This window comes from Nematolebias whitei, chromosome 22, assembly GCF_014905685.2.
Source record: "Nematolebias whitei isolate Nwh7 chromosome 22, NemWhi1, whole genome shotgun sequence".
Lineage (NCBI taxonomy): Eukaryota > Metazoa > Chordata > Actinopteri > Cyprinodontiformes > Rivulidae > Nematolebias > Nematolebias whitei.
The window spans coordinates 15,667,758-15,687,811 of record NC_056519.1 but is presented as its reverse complement, the minus strand read 5'-3'; the positions used below and the strand labels follow the sequence as shown (position 1 = coordinate 15,687,811).

Below are 20,054 nucleotides of genomic sequence, written 5' to 3'. Positions count from 1 at the left end.
TTCCAGGAGACTCAGTCTGATTTGGAAGTTATCTTAGAGTTCCTGGAGGAGTACTACAGACAAAGCGCTGCGGAAAATGGTAAAACGAAAAGGATGGAAAAAAATAATTTGGTGTAATTCATGCAGTCTTTTGAAAATACTTCTCCTTTTTTCCATCAGCTGTGCCTGTGCATGAGCTACCTGTGTCTGTGAATCAAACATGTGACTGGCCATGCTTCGAGCCACAGGTAAGTCCAGAAGGGTTGCTTTCAAAGACATGCACATGCAGTCTGACACGATGCTGTTCATGTTTTAATGCTCCATCAAAGGACAGCAAACCTGCTTTTCAGACCTGCCTAGTACACAATGTCCAATCAGCCTGCAGCCAAAACTCAACAGCAACATCGTCTGAGCACGGGTCACTGCCACACTTTGTATCAACAAGACAATCAGCAAAACACCCAGCCGCAGCAGCGGGGAGAGGTGAGTTCTCCTTTTTTTGGCCATTAGATACTGTTATTGTCATCGTTGCTCTAAGCCTGAGGGAAACAATGCCATGAGAGCAAATAAGACCTGCCCTTTACTGTAAAACACAATGAAGCTGAGCGTGGCTTAGCATAGTGGTTTATTTTACATATCTATCAGATAACCACAGTGGTTGCCACTTTAGTCTCTGCACTAAACAGTTCCCATCACTGATGAGATTTTTCTGGGAATTGCTGTAGTTGAAGAAATGATTAACTGTAACCACCAATAACTGCTTTGGCACGTAGTGTATTGTAAGCGTCTCTTTAAATCCCCCTCCATCATGTGTGACAGCTCGCTCCATGCCTGCAGGTAGAAAGCTGCGACTTTTCCACTTCCTGTTTGAGATGTTGGAGGATCCGAGCATGGCCCACTGTTTGTCCTGGGTGCCAGCAGCGGCAGGGGTTTTCCGCTTTTCCTCCAGGAATAAGGACCAGGTGGCAGCGCTGTGGGGGCAGAGGAAGGGTAACAAGAGGCCCATGACCTACCAGAAGATGTCCCGGGCTCTCAGGAACTATGCCCGGTCTGGACACATCTTCAAAGTGAAGAAAAAGCTCACCTACCAGTTCAGCCGAGACACTCTGATGTCCCTGCAGAGGTTTCACGGACAAGTTTTGTAGATTTTTATAACTTTTCTTTCAGATTTCACTCTCACTACTGTACTAGCATTTTGCTAGAAGTCACAAGTCCCATCTAAAATAAAGTTAGATATTTACAGCGTTAACGTAAAGTGGCTGACATTTAAGTCAGACTTAAGGTATAAACCCTTTCTGCTGTGGTTTGAGCTAATCCTTCAACTTAAAATCCCTTTAAACAAGAAATAAACATGTGAGCAAAGAGCTCATTGGAAAAAAAAATGGGGAAAATGTTGCAGAGTTAAGAGGTGGCATCAAAAAATGATTGGTGCACACAAGCATTTAGAAGAACTACAGGCAGTTCAACCAAGGCTCTTTCATAATTTAGAGCATATTTTTCCTTTTTGCGATTGATTTTTTTCCTGTTTTAGCCTCTCCACATTCATGCTTCCTATTTTAAGAGCTGATCCTCAGTTTAAGGTGCAAATTAAACCCTTTGTTTCTACAGATTTCTTGTGTTTTTGTCACATACAGAAGTAAAATCAGTCATTGTCAGTGAAACTACAGATACTAGCGTTTATATTTCTTAGCGAAAACAAAATAATCCTAGTTGAACATGATTATTGATTGTCTAGTACAACCTTTAAGATCAAAAGATTCATTTCTGCCCCTTTGTTCACTGCATTAAACGTGTCCAGAGTAGCAACTGTGATTCTCAACTGGTGGCTTGCAGTCCACTTTAATTTTGTTGGAGGGCACTTTTTTGGCCAGTAGGGGTGGCATTATAAAGCAAAAAATATCTAATGATTTTTAACATTTATTGATATTTTTACATTTTAAGACAAAATAAAAGACGAGATTCTTGTAAAGAAGGAAAATATATATAGTTTTTGCCAAATTTCCAAAAACTAAAACAATAAACTATGTGATTTTATTAACTGTAGAAAAAAAATAAGTATCCTACTTTGAAGAAATACAGCGTAAAGTGAAAGTGAATATGCTGAACTCGTAATGTTTCTAGTATTCACATATTTGCAAAATAAATTTTAGGAAAGCTGCTAAAATTAGCCCTTTTAGTCGTTATAACAACCAATAAAAATCAGTGTTATGTCAGTTTTGGTCAAAGCTTGAAAGAGCTGCTGCAGAGGGACCAAAGAGCTGCATGTGGCTCCAGAGCGTTGCAGACTACAGTTGCATTCGGGCCCAAAAAATTTGATCTGACCTGGCCACAGCCCGTAGCCATCTTTTCCGAACCCCACCCGACCCAACGAATTAACAGTAATTACAGGTCCAAAACCGATGGATTGCTTCCTGGCAGTACCGGTAGTCCCATCCGAAGCTTAGCTGAAGTTTTTTTATCTCTTTCAAGGCTGGTCAGCTCACGGTCAAATGGCCGCATGCGGCAGGTGATTGTATGACAAGTCATGTTGCCATATAATTGTAATGTATAGCAAGTCATGTTGCCATATAATTGGATTGTATGGCAAACTATGTTGTCATATAATTGGATAGTGATTAATCCGCTGGCACAATCAAAAAGACTGACACCGACGCGGCCCGCTCATCCAGCACATTATTATGGCCTGGCCAGGCCCAAATCCGGGTCGGGCGGGCTTTGGGCTCAGGTTAGAAATGACAGCTCTATTGCAAACCCCTGGTCTAGTAGGGGGATAGAATAGAAAATAAAATAGTTTAACAGTCATAACATGATGAATCATAAGTGTTTGGATCTGGAAACTGGGTAAAAGTAATAATTAAGAAGTGTTTCTTAAAAATGTTTAAAATGTATATTAGTTTATTTTATAATACACATGTCAACTGGAAAATGAAACTACCTTTAATTGTGTGCTCTGATGTGCCTCTGACTTGTCGGCGAGTGTTTTAAAAACCAGAGGGTGTCAGTGTTCTCCTTCACAATGCTTCACATTCTGTCCGTATGCTGTGATCTCATGTCCAAACCGCCTCAGTGATGTCAACACCCTGGCGTCCCCGGCAAGACCAAATGGTTTTGTGTTCTTTGTCGAGGGCCCATGTGACACCTCCCTAAGCTGAGCGTTTACTGCTGGAGCCCACCTCTTGTCATAAATGGGCAAACTGAGCTGTGGGAGTGGAGGGTGTGTTACCAAGAAAAGAAACAAACTAAATAACAAAGGTGATTGTTTCAGTTGGGGGTGTCCTTTTAATTAAAAGCCTCAGTACAGGTAAATCTCTATTAAGCAGCGCTGCCACTTGTCTTAAACAAACTGCTGGGTCGTCTGATCGATCAATGGTACCTGTTTAAGGTCATTTCCATCCCAACACGGACAAGAATTTCAGGAGGATCTTAGCTACGTAGGTACATTTAAAAACATAGTCTGTGCTCATCACTTCACTTCAAGACTGCACCCAAGTTTCAGAAGAACTAATGAGTTTTAAAGACAAAGCAGCCACTTTAGTTGTATATTTTACAACAAAAAACAACTTCATGTGAGATGCACGTGTCAAATGTCAAGGTTTATAACAACTTTCTAAGTATAGGCCACCCATCAGGCATCCCTCCAGCTTTTATTTGCCAGGTTCAAGCCTGCTGTTCTTGAACAGCATTCTCTCTGGATTAAATCGATCTCTGGGATCAGGATCGGCTCTCTGCTGGTCAAAGGTAACTTTTCTCTTAAAACAAGCCAACAGATGCTCTGAGAACACGCTGCTTGTCGTCTGAGATTATTCCAGGACAGCAGGAGAATCATACCTCATCCTCAAACTTGTGACAATGACAACACATTTTCAATTTATATCCCACCCTCCTAATTTGTCATTCACCTCCCAAATGAACATGTCTTAAAGGGATATCGCCAAAACTCAAATGGAAAAGACAAATGCTTAGTATTTTACCTGTTGGTGAACTTTGTTCAATAAGTTTAATATTTATTCACAAGTAATTCATGAAAAGTCAAATAAATCCTGATCCAGGCTTCAATGCAACTGCCTGTTTGTCATTTAGCACACTATCCCATAAACACGTCTATTTAAAATTATTTATAAATTCTCATTAGTAATCATCAAAATACACCTAGAACTAATAAACCAATGCAAAAATGGATATAACTCTGTCAATTTTACCAATACGGAGCTCAAATTTGAAGTGGTAGTAGCTGAGAGTGCTAACGAAACGCACATGGTCTTTGTTTAAAATTTGCAAGGCTGCAGGTGGTTTGTGTTCCTTCGAGGAATGTCTTCAATCTTCTTAAATGTTTAAAATACAAGTAATGTTTTCAAGACATTTTTTTTCCAATGGGGATAATAAACTTGTTATATCATATAAAAATATAATGTATCAAAATGTCCAACTCGAGAAATGTGCTTGTTTGTCAGCTAATTCTTAGATTTACATTTAATTTCGTTTTCGGTGGAATATCTCTGTATTTAAAGGCGTATTATATTTTGTTGCGCTCGTTTCGCTTTAATTAAAAACAAAGCAGCCCTGAGACATGAAGGAGTATTTTTGTCTTCACTGATATTATAAATATTAGGTGCTGCAATTATTAAAATATATATATTTAAAGAACATGTTTTCAATTTGAACAAGACGTAGAAAACTGTTCTGGGAGACGAACTTCATTTGTATGTTTTGCAAACCAGTCAGGTAGTTGAAGCAAAGAGCTTCACCACAGAGAGGAGGAGCATGCCACCTCTCAATATAAGCTCTAGAAGCCAGTCACCCTCCTGGATCTGTCAGTGGTCCTCCTTTTCTCCCCCACTAACATTTCCAAACCTTGTGTCCTCCTCAGCTGCAATCGCTGGGGTGTGAGGGATCCAAGAGTTGTTTTTCCAGCTGCAGACTTGTAATTATCATCTGGTCCATTGTGGACTGAGAGGGCTCCAGCACCTTCAAATCACACTGATCTGACTGTGTCTACTGCACCTCCTGATTCCCTGACAGTTTTTTTTTGTTTTGCTTTGTTTGTTTCTTTTGCCGGCGGCTCAAGATGCCAGAGCCAACAAAAAAAGGTAGGAGTTTTTGTAAAGCATGCAGAAAGTGAGCCGACCATGCTGCGGTGCTGGTCTTAACTTATTAGGCACAAAAATAATTCATGAACGAGTGAAGTGAGATGTGGTTCCATCTCTAGAGATTTTATTTATACTAATGTCTTGTCCTGCCAGCTTTTGCACAGGAATCAAAGTGACTTTGACAGTGGTATTGTATTACTAAACCATGCGTCTTTGCCATCTTGGGTGCAAGAGAATCTAGCGGGTCTATGGATGGATGGTATTGTTGCCTAGAGGGGTATGCACAGCAGATGGATCCAAATAAAAAAAAAGACAAGATGATGAAGAGGCATGGCGCTGAGCTGGACGTAATCAACCTCCTTGTGAAGGATGATGCAATTACAATGAAGCAAAGCCATTCAAGGATAAATCTTCTAAATGCCTTTGTGATGACTAAAGCAGCAAAGCAGGAATAGCCTTTGTCGATCCCAGATCTGCCTCCTCCCTGCCCAGAACCCGAGTCCAAATTCAACCTACCGCCCATCCATTGTCCCGCCCTCACACCAAACCTTTCTTTCAGGACATAATATCTCTCATCTGTAACATCATGTCCATCAATACTCTTAATCTGCGTATGTCTGTCATTACAATATGATATTACTCTTTAGCCCCTCATTAGGTCAGCTGCTGTCCACTCAGACATATCCAAGGGACTAGACTGTATTGTTTATCATTTGGAAGGGAGGATTCAGGTTTTTAATATCTGTCTGGGGATAAGTGGTCTATCTAGAGCAGCTTTAAAAACAGATATCTGTAACTTGTAGAGAAAAATAAAGTTGATGGATTTTTTTTTTCCTAAACCAAATCGAAACATTGAGGATCAGCAAGGCATACCTGTAGTCCTTTGGAAAACAGGACTTTTATGTCTGGGTTGATTAATTCAGTTGGCACCACGGTTGTAATGTTCATGAAACTAATGTAGCTGATGTTCTCTTTGGGTCATTTATGCTTTGGAGGCCGTTGTTTATGAATCAACAGGATGGCTAGTATAAAGCACAGGTGCCCTTACGATGTGTAGCCGGTGCCATCATCGTCACTGATCTCCCCCCAGAAACAAAGCTACAGCAAAATAGAAACAGCAGATTCTTGCCTGCTACAAACACTGCCCATAAATAGCGACCGGACCAGCAGATAAATGAGTGGAAAAGTATTGTTCTTTAAATGAGTCCGAACAGCTGAAGAAGAGGGGGTGGTGCTCATGTTTTGGTCACCCTACTCTCAAGCCTTAAAGCGGTCCCGACTCATATTGATGGACTCACTGAGTCTTCTGTGGGCCTTTTGGGAATTGGATTCTTGTCCCTGGAATAGTTCAGAATGAGCAGACTTTTAATCCCCACGCCTTGTTCTCTGCCATCTCCCTCCATTGCTGCCCAACCCCTCCGTTTCATTTGTGCCTCAGACCAAAACAGACAACGCCACTTTCCGTTCAGGATGGATCGCGTAGAGGTCAGGCACCTCCCTGTTAAACGTCTGCCCCCTCTGTTCCCACAGATCCCCTAGGACTGACCGCACCGTCGACAACTTTAGAGTGCCAATGGCAGTGAGGCTTGTGTCTTCACCTCATCGTATTCACTATCACCGCCGTCTGTCACTCTCCCTGGACTCTGTCCTCTAATAATGTTGTTTTGTGTTATGTGTGGAAATAGATGAAGACCTGTCACCAAGCCCCAGCTCTCACCTTTAGATGTGTAAAGTTCATATCAATGCAAGAAGTCAAAGCAAATTAAAAAGCTGTTAAGAAAAAAATGTGTTGGAGTACTGAATCATCTTTGAGAGCATTATAAAGGTTTATATAAGGAAATGGTGAAGCTGCTGGCAGTTTGACGCTCATCTGAGCCACTATGAGCCATTCTGTCTGCACGCCAGCAGAGACAACAGCTGCAAATACCTGCCGCCCAGTCAGCTGCACTGAAATCCTCCGAGGTAAAACAAAACCTTTCTCCACTCTCATTATCTTAACGGTGATGGGACAGAGAGCGGACGTGGCTCGCTCTCGGGTAGATGATGTGACCCTGCAGGATTGTGGTCCAGTGGCCAGCAGCGCATTATTTGGAAGCGAGGTGGGAGTCTGGCTAATTTCGAAAAAAAAAAAAAAAAAAGAAAAGCTAACGGGAATCGTCACAAATTGATGCAAATAGTTCAAAGCTGAGAAAACACCCAACTGGTCAAGTTAAATAATTATTTTCTGTTTGCACCCAGTCTAGAAGACATTTTCATTCTTGCTCAGGTCTTCTTTTTCCGGACCTCTCCTGTTTCTAATGCCTTTGTCCTGAGCTCAGCCGGTTCCAGTTTATTTCTGTTAACAGGCAGGCTTGGCTCAGATTACACCAGTTAATGTAGGTATTTAGTCTGGACAAAAATGACATGATTATTTTTACAGCTATTGCTGTAATCCATTGGATCATGCACTAGAGTCTTTGTTTTAGTTACCCTTCTAAAACCTACAAAGCAAAATTTATCAGTACATAATTTGTTGAAGAATAAAACAAAACAATTCTAAATTTACCAATGTTTTGACAAACCAAGACAAATGAGAATAAATGCGGGATTAACCAAGCAATGCATTGTTCTGCAAGTACGACCTAATCACCGTTTAGATTTGTTTTTTGGTTTGATGGTGCTTTTTAAAATCTGCTAAAGCAATTTGATTAATAATCATTCAATTCAGTTCAATTCAGTTTATTTATATAGTGCCAAATCACAACAGAGTTGTCTCAGGGCACTTTACAGAAACATTCACATACATAAAAACACCAATTAGTAAAGTTATCTATTTAAGGAAGCCAGCAGACTTGTTGAATCTTCACTTCGTCGCTGTCTCTCATCCTGAGCAAGTACAATGGCAACAGTGGAAAGGAAAAACTCCCTTTTCGTTCTTACATTTAATCTGCCTAAATTTGCAAACAGATCTGGATTTTCACCTTTGCCTTTTATTAAACAAGACCCATCTTGTTGAGGTTGAAAACAATAAAAAGGACAAATTACAATAAAATCATTACTTTAACTATATTATGCAAAGTCTATGCATTTACAAATTATCCTGATGCATGCTCAATAATCCAGTTTCAACCTTAAGGTAGTAGCTCACTGCAATGTGACTGTTGGAAACTAGTTGGCAACTCGAAATTGTAAAAAAAAAAACACACAAATTTTTCGCTGTGGTTTCCCTGAATTCTGTGTATTTGTAGCCAACGGTTTCTGTAAAACGAGAGCTCTTGTGCAAGTGTCGTTACACAGCTCCAGTAATCCAAAATGTTCAGAAACTATGTGGAGATGGGTTCAAGACGCTCGCAGCAACTTTGACTTCATTAATAGAAAAAATTGTTGCACAATTTATGCTATTTTTCAAATTCAAGCTACTAAACTGCAAGCCTGTGCAACATGTGCAAGGAAAGTGAGAAATCACACAAACATTCTGACACATTTTGGAGACTCCAAATATGGTAAATGGACTGTACTTATAGAGCACCTTTCTGTCTTATCAAGATATTCAAAGAGCTTTACTCTACAATCTGTGCCCTCATTTACCCATTCATACAGCACTCTACTAGATTATACAAAGACTAATCAGTGCTTTACCACATTCATACACCGATGGGACACACATCAAAGGCAATGAGGGGTTCAATGTCTTGCCCAGGGACAGTTCATATTGTGACTGCTGGTGGAATCGAACCCCAACTCTTGCATTGGAGGACGACTGCTCTAATTACTCAGCCACATCCACCCAAATATCATCAGATACCACCTTTAGCAAACCCCAAAATGGCTATAACCATGTAAGTCTTACAAATATTGAGATAACATTTGGTGTGGGAAAAGGATGAGCTCATCCCTAATATATACTTCATGCAAGATCATAATTTAAAACGTTGGCTTAGATTGCAACAAGCAATATGCATTCCTTCAAGGAACACTACTTTTTGATTTGCATCTCTGTATTCAAGAACAGAAAGGTTTCATGACTCTAAACAAGCTGTCACATCTGAACTCAACCAATAAAAAAAACATTATTACCTGTAGCTGCATGCATTCATAAAATATGCTTCACAAAGGCACTGCAGCCAATATTCAGCCAATAAGACTAGACAAGGCAGAGGGCAAACAAACACTGGCTCAGGGAGGTGTCTTTTATAATCAGTTAATTCTGCATGATGTCTTAGAGTGACAATGATAATCTGCCTTAAACAGATATCAATAAAGTAAGGTCAACATGTTCCAGTTGAAAAATCAGGTGATAATTCTGATTGCAATGAAGACATACAAAAAGTCTTGACGTGTTTGATATCGTTTTGTTTTTCTTTCTGCAGACGAGACGACAAATGGTCAGCCAGAAGGTGAGTTTGCATCTTATCCCGCTGTCACCTCACAGTCCGGCACATTAGAGCTGACCAATATGAGAAATCCTATTGAATTTGGTTCAAAATGGACGTCTACGAGATACCTGCTGAAATGTACACATCAAACAGCCTAGTAGGAAGCTGCCTGCTACAAGGCAGAGAGGAACATGACTTAAAAACACACAACTGCTCTAAAAGTGGTGTAAAAGTGCAAACACAGACACACAGGAGTGTAAATGTGGAGCTGAAAGAGAAGTATGGATGTGCTGCTGCCTTTTGGAGTTATCTGTGACAAAGCTGTCAGCGTCTCTTACATTCCTCGCACCCGCCAGCTGATCCCTCTTTGTTGATTCAGCTGACGCCCTCGCCGTCCCATGTGAGCTCTTTGCTGGCATCTAACAGGCTTTTAGCAGGCGCTGGGGTTTGACCTTGGAGCTGCAGCATCTTAAGGCTCCAGCAGAGAGCTCGTGTTTAGGGTCCAACTAAAAATATTCCTGGGAAACGTTCCAAACGATTATTTATTTTGCTAGCTCGAGATATTTAGTGTCATAGCCACTGAATGGCATGAGTTCAGATTAATGCAATCAGGTTGTTATACCCTTTCTGACTACTTACACAAGTGTCAGAATATTTTAAAAGGTGCCATTTAACAATACAATACATCTACATACAGCAGTCCCTCGCTACTTCGTGGTTCGTTTATCGTGGATTCGCTCTATCACGTTTTTTTAAAATAAGATTGGACATGACACACAAATGGCTGACTGACGGATGAGCCGCATAGAATTTGTATCTAAAATTAATAATTTTAAATTATTTAGCACCTACTGCTCCTTTGTGCCGCTAAACTTCCTGCTGCAGCTGATCAGCTGTTCCTGCAGAGTGGAGAAGTGGGCGTGGCCAAGAGCACTTGCAGGTGGCTGAGAACAGCAGAGGCAGGGAGCTGAAATCATGATATTCTGTACTCTTTTAGAGCATTTAGAAACATTGTTTAGAATACTGCAAGAGTGTGGGAAAGGTTTAAAACACCTTTATATATATATATATAAATACTAAAATAAACTATTACTACTTGTACTACTATTCCTACTTCGTGGTTTTTCCACTTATCGCGGGTCTTCAGGGTACAGACCCTCTGTGATAAATGAGGGACTGCTGTATATTTAAAAAAAAAAAGTTTATTCTTGTCAAAACTCATCCCTAATGACTAAAGAAAATGGAAAGCGGAAAGTAGACTGAGATCTATTGGAACCATGTTTCTACAAGAAATATCTCATACTATGAAAGCACTTAAAAATCACATTTTAGTTTGGTTAAGGCTTAAATCCAGTTTGTCTCAGAAAGAAGAATTAGTTATGGCAACTGATAAACCTTGTTTTATCAGTTGAGTCGGAGACAAAAGAGTACATGATTTACTTAGCTTAGCAGATGAAACATCAAATAATTGGTTTGGATAAGAAAAATAGATCATCTTTTGTACTTTGCTTCTATGACATGGCAACACAACAAAGCTGCCATTTACAAAACTCAAAAATAGGGCTAAAATATTTATATGTGTATAAAATACATTTTGAGTTAATAAACGTCTGATGTCGCTAGCGCTCTTATTAAAACAGCAAACAAGCCGACAACACGTGAAAACGAGCATTACTCAGATCACTTCAGTTTATAAACTGTTCTCCTAAATTCTCATCTTTCAAAATCACTTTGACGAAAGAAAAAATAAAATCACAATGTAAAAGACACTAAAAATAATATTAGGTGGAAAGTCGTCTTTCCACGTTTCACGCCATTGTAGTCCTTCCAAACGTATAGTAGCTTTATAACGGTACATTTCAAGTTGACGTCACCCTAACTAACGGTATATTTCTCCTCAGAATGTTTGAAATTGTGAGAAGTCTCTAAAAAACAAGAGAATGATGAATTGTGTTAGTTTGTGTGGCCACTTGCAGGTAGGTGAGTGGATAAAGAGGCGTGTGTGTGCATGAGAGAGAGAGAGAGGTTGGAAGATGCTGAAGCTTTATGCTCGTCAAATGAAGCCGCTCCATCCACCCCTATATTTGTCACATGCTCAGAAAGTGTTGCCCCAGACAGTAACGGTGCCCCAACCCTACCTGGGATTTCCCTGGAGGTTTCTCCCCCACCAGGTAGGTAACCCTGAACCCTCCCTTCCCCCTCCTTTGTCACTCCACTTGCCCCAGAATGCAATGCACCTCTGCACATCCTGCTCACATCACGTTTCCTGTTTTGCTTTGTCGTGTGTCGTCACGTTTTGTTTTGCTTAATTTACTTCAAGAGGCCTGAAACTGCACTTTCCTTGCACTGGATGATCACACGACACTTTAATTAGGTTAGATACAGTCAAAGTACTCACTGACGGTGCACAAATCTCCCTGTTCTGCACTGGCCTTGGCACGTGGCGCTGTTAGTCACTGAAACAATGGCTGTTTCTGTGATTATGTTAATGTATGGCGTACAGCGTCATCAAACAGGAGGTACTGAAAGGGATTTGGGAAAGATGTGTAATTTTCTGAGCTCTAGTCAAAACTCACCTGTCCAAGAAATTAATAAAAGTAATCAGATTACACATTTGAGTCCTCTAATTTCTACCTCCTTGATGACTGCACAGTATATGTGAGCAAAGACCAGATAGATGTTTGAACTTAGACTAAGACACTGACTGTGCCAAGAAAGCTAATCCTAATTTTACAAATTCATTTACGCAAGGTGAATTTGGCTATTCTCTCAAAATGATCTAAATAACTAGTTTTTCTTTAAAAAAAAAAAAGTTGAAACTTAGACTTGGGTCACTCAACCACCCACATTTAATTTGCAAGTTGGAAAACCAATGGAATTTGTTCGTTCTTGATCGCACCATAGCTAACGTACATGTATGAGCAATGCAAGCTAATGTCGGAAAATATTTTAGTAATATGTAGCACATCTATCAAAATTATTAATCAACACTTTTTGTATGAGGAAAACATTTTCAATGTTGAGGACGAGGATCTTCACAAGAAGACATAAAAGCTAAATATGTTAGCATTAGCTTTTAGCCTTATATTTAATTATTATAAATATATTTATACTAACAGCCCTTTAGCTTTCTCATGGCTGATAAAATAAATGTTAAACTATTGTATCTGTAGGGTTAGTAGAAAATATTCATAAGCTCAGAAGCATGTTGTTAACATTCAGCCTAAACTATTGTATCTCAGTTTTAGAGATACAATAAAATTGTAGCCTGGCTACAACTCTTTCAATAACTCATTGTGTCCATCTGGTCTTTAGCTTTTTATACCTGCTTCACCTGAACAAGCATGTCTTGTCAGGTGTTCCTGTTTGTGCTCGGTGCTTGCTGCTCCAGCTTGGCGCTTTGTCTGCTGTACAGAGACGGTAGGAGAGGGGACTGATGGGAAGAAACCAGAGCCCACAGGGCCTGAGCCATTACAGGCTGTGGTGGCTCAGGAATCAAAACTCTTCGACAGTTGTTCAAACCATCCAGAGCCTAGTGGGGTTGGGGTGAATGAGCAAGCAGAGTCTGCTAACTCTGCTGTCAAGGACGAAGGCACTTGCTCTCCCCCACCACCTGGTAAGTATGTTTCTTCACTATGAATCAATCCCATGTCTCTCCCAATGAAACTGCATGAGCTCTTCAGATCAAACTCTGATACAAAACTTTTACATAATCCTGACTGTAAACTACACCTGCTAAGCTGAATAGTAAATATTGTTAATTTTACTTTATCTAAACCTGCATTTACACAGATTGAGACTTATTTTCATACAAAAATGGCTAAAGTTTACTCATGCTGACTTCGGCATGCATTTTAACCATGCTCTCAGTCGTGCCCTGGCTTTTAACAGCATGTAAAAAGAAACAAATAAAACTATATACTTGCATCTAAGAATTTTATGATGTAAAGTATGAGTTTTTTTGTTGTACTGTATTATTAATAAAGGCTAATGTACTTTGTGTGCAAAGTGAGTCCTAAAAATCTTAAACCTGCCATCTTAAATCTCAAAGAAAATGACAAGCAGAACAAAAACAGGTTTTTTTCCTTGTATCATTTTTTTTAATGGTAAATTCAATAATAAGTACTTTTAAATAGAATAAAATAACATTGAAGTACATCAGTTTAGAAAACTGACAAACTTTGGAGAATTTAATGGAAAAGAGGATCCAGTACAATCTGTTGAAATGTACGCAACATATTTTTACATCTGTATATTTATACCTGTAATATTTGTTGTGAACTGGTAGTATATACATTTTAAACATTATATACCAGATTTAACTTTTTTAGATTTTTCTACCTGGATTATTGAGCATGCATCAGGGTAGTATATACAGTAAACTAAATGTACTGAAGTTACTGGTGGTTTCTTTGACATGGTCTTAAGTATTTTTGACAATTTGCTCAGCTTTCCCGCTTTGTGTGCACATCCACTGTTGAAGTAGGAATTGTGTTTTTGTTGTTAAAAACCTTCCACCTGATTCAAAATCTTGTGATTTCACAAAGCTGTCCTTCCATTATGTTGCCCTATTTCAAGTTATTTCCCATTTAATGAAAATGGCTTTTTTTCAATCCCCCCTTGAAACGTTTACCTCAAAACACTCCTTTGAGGGCAGTCATGCTCAAATTTTGGACAGAGAAGATGGAAATATCCAGTAAGTTTCATGAATGTGACGGAAACGTCTTTCATATGGACCAGCAACCAAATACTCCAATGACCCTCAGAAGTTAGTGGAGGGGGGAGTCATTTTGTACGAGTTTAGCTCATATAAATTAATCTCCTTGCATTTTATAAGCGTGGACCTCTGCACTTTTCAAACTGCGCCTCAGATAAAAATTAAAAAAAAGTATTCATTAAACTAAGAAACAAAAAACAAAGTTTGGTTGCTTTGTTTTTAAAACTCTTAGGAATTGCAATGTCCCGGATGACTGAAAATCTACACCATCATATTTGCACTTTGGAAAGTTACTATTAATCCAAATGCCCACAAAAGCTACTACTGCTTTATGTCGTGTTGGGCATGAAGAGGAGCACAAACATACCAATAAATGGTGACAAAGGAAAAATAAATCCTGAAATAAAACATACTGAAGAAGCTAAAGACTAATCAAAAAAGAAAAAAATAATATGAACCCATAAATGCGAAACATAAAAATCTGAGCAACATAACAAAAATCCCAGGACTCAGGAAAATCATTTTAGCTTTTGCTTTAGAATTAAAAATAAAGTTAAAGGATGAGACACACATGGTTTGTTTTATAAAGTGTAATTGGATTTGCTCATGAATGACATACTGTAGCACAGGGGTGTCCAAAGTGTGGTCCGAGGGCCATTTGCGGCCCTTGGAGTGATTTTGTGCGGCCCATGACTGCGATAAAAGAATGATATAATTTTGACCTGAAGGCTTAAGAGGTTGATGCGGATGTAGACCTTCTTTAGATATAACGGTGACACTTTTTAAATTTTTAGATTTAACAGCAAAACAGATTTAAAAAATCTTCTCAAAATGAGCAATATTGAGTAACACAAATATTTAGCTATAATTAATCCCTTTATCCTACAATAAGCCTTCACTGACCTACCAGAAAGTAGAATTTTTGATAATAATTCATACAACTTGGCTAAATATAGCAAATGTTTTCAAAGAAAATAATTTATATTGATTAAATAATTGATGGGTATAAATTGGGACATTTTTAAAAGAATATAAAGTGGTATCATCGACATACAAGTCGATCAACTTTTTATCAGTGTCCCTTCAAACCTTGAATCTGTTTTAGCGACTGCCAGCTGGACCGTTTTTCAGAACTTCGATGACGCTTTTGGGCCAGCCATGGTCCAAACGGGTGTTTGAAGCTCCACCCCCTTTTTTTAAGAACAGTTTCTCATTTTAGGCTTTTGTCTCTGAAAATTAACAAAAATGAACTTTCCAAGTACAAGAATATTTATTTCTTAATTTCCAATTAAGAAATAAATAAAGGCTAATGTTTAATGAGACTCCTAATGTTCTGGACAATAATTTAAACTAAACTTTTAGCCTTTCTCCAAAATATTGTTCAAATTGATGAGAATTAAAAAATGAGGGTGGAAAAAAAAAAAACAATCATGCATTTAAATTTTTTTTTCTTTTCTTAAATTTAAAATATCCTGTCCCACGAGTCCTTTCATCTAGACAGTTCTGGCCCACCAATGAAAATGTTTGGACACCCCTGCTGTAGCAGATCTTTAAACTTTTCATGGTGTTCACCAGTTTCAACTGTAACTGTGCTTTTTTCCACAGAAAATGGCAGTTCAATCAAGAAACTCTCAATTGACCTGCCTAGTAAGATTCCTCCGTTAAATCCCAGCATTGTTTCAGTTCCTCTCACCAAAGTAGTAGCCTAATCAAATAAAAAAAAATACTCAGTGTTTGTAGAAAACATGCTCAAGACATGTTTAAATTTGAGATATTTTGTGTGCTTAGAAATTAGTTTTTTCAAAACTGCAAAAAAATTACTTTCTAACATATTAATGAAGACCAAGGTTGGATTACTTTTCATTTTAATTTCTGGATGCTCACAATTTTAATTTTTTTTTTTTGTATTTTGCACACATAACTGGCACGCCATGAAGTCAAACCTTAAACATATATCATTTTAATTGTAAGGGTCAATGGAGAACTATTAAATCCAGGAGGATCTTTATTCAGATGTTTGACTCCTGATTCCTCACATCACTGCTTGCACGTCTTTAACTGCTCGTTGGGTTCATATTTCATAAGTGTGTCCTTGCTTCAGTGGACTTTACAGTACTATTTCTTACAATATGCTGTAAATTTCTCTCTTTGTTCAGATGATAGTGCCCCTGTGCCAACCATGGGGAGAAAAGACTCAGGTAACACAACAGTGAAGGGAAATAATTGGTGTAGTTTGTGCCAAATTCATCCAGTCATACGGGACAAAATGGGTCTATTAGAAAACTGTTTTTTTGTTTTACATTTAAAAAAAAGATTTATAAAAATTAAGGATAATTTAGGAAACAGCATACTGCAGTGTATTATATTAGATTATGAAAATTATATGTGCACACGTGTCTAACATCGGTTTTCACGCTTTCCATGTTGCAAAGAGCTGAGATTCTGCCGCTGTATGAGGTGTGACTGCTGAGCGTATGGGATGTGTTTAAATGTGCTGTTAGTAGTTGTACAGTCTTTTTGAAACCTTGTTGAAACAAAAACATCAGACATGAAGCGAAAGGTGGGTGTCGAGACTCTTTGTTGTATCGTTTCTGTACAAAGTGACAGCGGCGAGTTCTGTGTTAACAGTTTGTTTCTCCTCACTGACCAGTGTGGTCTCTGGGAGAGGGTCAGGCTCCAGAGGACGTGGACAAGCCGATCGACAACCCACCCCTGTCCACGCTGCTGATAGAGAAACCCCAGAGTGCAGCTGTCCTTGTGGGTGAGTGACGAAAAAATATATGAGGGAGATATGCTCCATATGTAATGAAAGGCTTGAAATATTACAGGTGCTGGTTAAAAAATTAGAATATCATGAAAAAGTTTATTTATTTTATTAATTCCATTCAAAAAGTGGAACTTGTATATTATATTCTTTCATTGCATAAAGACTGATCTTTCAAATGTTCATTTCATTTATTGCTGATGGTTATAAGTGACAAGTAATGAAAACCCCAACTTCAGTATCTCATAAACTTAGAATATTACTCAAGACCAATAAAAAAAGGATTTTTAGAAATGTTGGCCAACTGAAAACTATGAGCATGTACATCACTCAATACTTAGTTGTTGCTCCTTTTGCCTGGATTACTGCAGCAATGTGGCGTGGCATGTAGTCGGTCCGTCTGTGGCACTGCTCAGGTGTTATGAGAGCACAGGTTGCTCTGATAGTGGCCTCAGCTCTTCTGAATTGTTGGCTTCTTCCTCTTCACAATACCACATATAGATTTTCTATGAGGTTAAGGTCAGGTGAGTTTGCTGGTCAATTAAGAACAGGGATACCATGGTCCTTAAACCAGGTACTGGTAGCTTTAGCACTGTGTGCAGGTGCCAAGTCCTGTTGGAAAATAAAATCTGCATCTCCATAAAGTTGGTCAGCAGCAGGAAGCATGAAGTGCTCTAAAACTTTCTGGTAGACGGCTGCGTTGACCTTGGACCTTAGAAAACACAGTGGACCAACACCAGCAGATGACATGACACCCCAAACCATCACTGACTGTGGAAACTTGACACCGGACCTCAAGCAACATGGATTCTGTGCCTCTCCTCTCTTCCTCCAGACTCTGGGACCTTGATTTCTAAAGGAAATGCAAAATTTACTTTAATCAGAGAACATAACTTTGGACCACTCAGCAGCAGTCCAGTCCTTTTTGTTTTTAGCCCAGGTGAACCACTTCTGACGATGTCTCTTGTTCAAGAGTGGCTTGACACAAGGAATGCGACAGCTGAACCCGATGTCTTGCATTTGTCTGTGCGTGGTGGTTCCTGAAGCACTGACTCCAGCTGCAGTCCACTCTTGTGGATCTCCTCCACATTTTGGAATGGGTTTTGTTTCACAATCCTTTCCAGGGTGTGGTTATCCCTGTTGCTTGTACACTTTTTTCTACCACATCTTTTCCTTCCCTTTGCCTCTCTGTTAATGTGCTTGGACACAGAGCTCTGTGAACAGCCAGCCTCTTTAGCAAAGACCTTTTGTGTCCTGCCCTCCTTGTGCAAGGTGTTAATGGTCGTCTTTTGGACAACTGTCAAGTCAGCAGTCTTCCCCATGATTGTGTAGCCTACAGAACTAGACTGAGACCATTTAAAGGCTTTTGCAGGTGTTTTTGAGTAAATTAGCTGATTAGAGTGTGGCACCAGGTGTCTTCAATATTGAACCTTTTCATAATATTCTAATTTTCTGAGATACTGAATTTGGGGTTTTCATTAGTTGTCAGTTATAATCATCAACATTAAAAAAATAAACATTTGAAATATATCAGTCTGTGTTCACTTTTTGAATGGAATTAATGATTAAATCAAATTTTTCTGGATATTCCAATTTTATGACCAGCACCTGTATATTTAATGTATTAGATCACAGTTTTAAGGACCCCTGGCTGCAAAAACTGCCCCATCCCATTTAATGTGTTTGTTTGCATCCAAAGGGGGTGACATCACCTTTGTTGCCAAGGTAGAAGCAAAAGATCTTCTCCGCAAACCCACAGTCAAGTGGTTTAAAGGAAAATGGATGGATCTGGCCAGCAAAACAGGAAAACACCTACAACTTAAAGAGACCTTTGAGCGACAAACCAAGGTAAAAGCATCCACCTCTACCAAGAGTATGTGACCACCACCTATGTCCATCATAAATTCTGGTATGACTTCCTGTTGGCAGATCCACACTTTTGAGATGCACATCATCAAGGCCAAAGAGAACTATGCTGGAAATTATAGATGCGAGGTGACCTACAAGGACAAGTTTGACAGCTGTTCCTTTGACTTGGATATTAAAGGTTCGTCAAAGTACATTATTAATGCTCCGATAAAAATAAAAAATAAAAAGCACCACAAAATAAGAATGGAAGTAAATATATATATATATAAATAAATATGTGTTATTACTGTTTTACAGAAACCGAACAGGGTTCGCAGAACATTGATATTCGATCAGCTTTCAAGAGAAGGTAATAAAATGATCAACAGAGACATCAGCAGCAACCGTTTTACATTAGGTACTCAACATTATTTAACTTGAACAAGATATAGCTTTAAAAAAATATACAATTTTCAGTTGGCACAAAGAAAAAAAAAAGTACCACCCTCTGTGGCGCAACAGTGAACATGTCTCCTATTACTAAATGGCATATAAGTCATGTCATTAACCTTTTCCTAAAGGCAATTAGAAATCAATTACTTCATTCAACGTGCAATTAAAGTGCAAATACCTTGCACTTTAATTCCCCCTCCAAACAATGTAAAGCAATGCAAAGTATCCCAGTTTCATTGCACCATCACAATATTTCAGTAACTCGGCGTTGCAGAAACATTGTGGCAATAACAACCGGGACAGCTCTCCATGTGTGTTACACAAATGACCTAGACAAGTGCACACAAATCATGAGTTAGCTTTTAGCTAATTCACCGATTGGCATCAGAGCCTTTGCATTGTGCTGCTCTCAGAGCATTGTCTTTGAGTGCCTGTACACGTTACAACTCTGATTAAATCTCCAATAATCTCTCCTTGTTAACAACAGCAGTGAAGGACAAGAAGATGCAGGCGAGCTTGACTTTAGTGGTCTCCTTAAACATAGGTGAGAACACATCCTGACCGAGTTTGTCCTTTTCACGTTTTTATATTGGATGTGCTTCTTTTTTTCATGTTCTTTGTAAAATTGCAAAAGTTTACTGTACGAGTTGAAGTTATATCAGGGGGGTTTTCAAATTCTGACACTGTGGCCGCTCCTCTTTACAACCATAATAGACCAGAGATTTCCACTGTCTGGTTTGACTGCAAGTAAAGAAACAGAAACCAATAACACCAGCTATTCTACTGTCAGAGTTGCCTCGCAGTTTGAAAACCTCTTTCCATGAAAGTAAACTCTATGGTGCACAATTGAG

The 20,054-nt window shown here is 39.0% G+C and overlaps 2 protein-coding genes across 2 annotated transcripts in view; both read left to right on the top strand.

The window, feature by feature from the left end:
* On the top strand, positions 1-1,124 carry spi2 (Spi-2 proto-oncogene; the record flags this gene model as incomplete). Its single annotated transcript, XM_037696186.1, has 2 exons — positions 1-79; positions 799-1,124. Coding segments are annotated over 2 exons (405 nt in total), but the record flags the coding sequence as incomplete, so codon positions are not given.
* Positions 1,125-4,927: 3,803 nt separating this feature from the next.
* The window catches only part of mybpc1 (myosin binding protein C1), a 31,271-nt gene continuing 16,144 nt past the window's right edge, over positions 4,928-20,054 (top strand). Inside the window, exons 1-10 of the mRNA XM_037695737.1 lie at positions 4,928-5,066; positions 9,416-9,442; positions 11,521-11,592; positions 15,744-15,785; positions 16,295-16,336; positions 16,789-16,899; positions 18,602-18,750; positions 18,832-18,949; positions 19,069-19,120; positions 19,691-19,747. Coding sequence (XP_037551665.1) covers positions 5,045-5,066; positions 9,416-9,442; positions 11,521-11,592; positions 15,744-15,785; positions 16,295-16,336; positions 16,789-16,899; positions 18,602-18,750; positions 18,832-18,949; positions 19,069-19,120; positions 19,691-19,747 — 692 coding nt within the window. The 5' untranslated portion in view covers positions 4,928-5,044. The remainder of the gene's footprint in view (positions 5,067-9,415; positions 9,443-11,520; positions 11,593-15,743; positions 15,786-16,294; positions 16,337-16,788; positions 16,900-18,601; positions 18,751-18,831; positions 18,950-19,068; positions 19,121-19,690; positions 19,748-20,054) is intronic.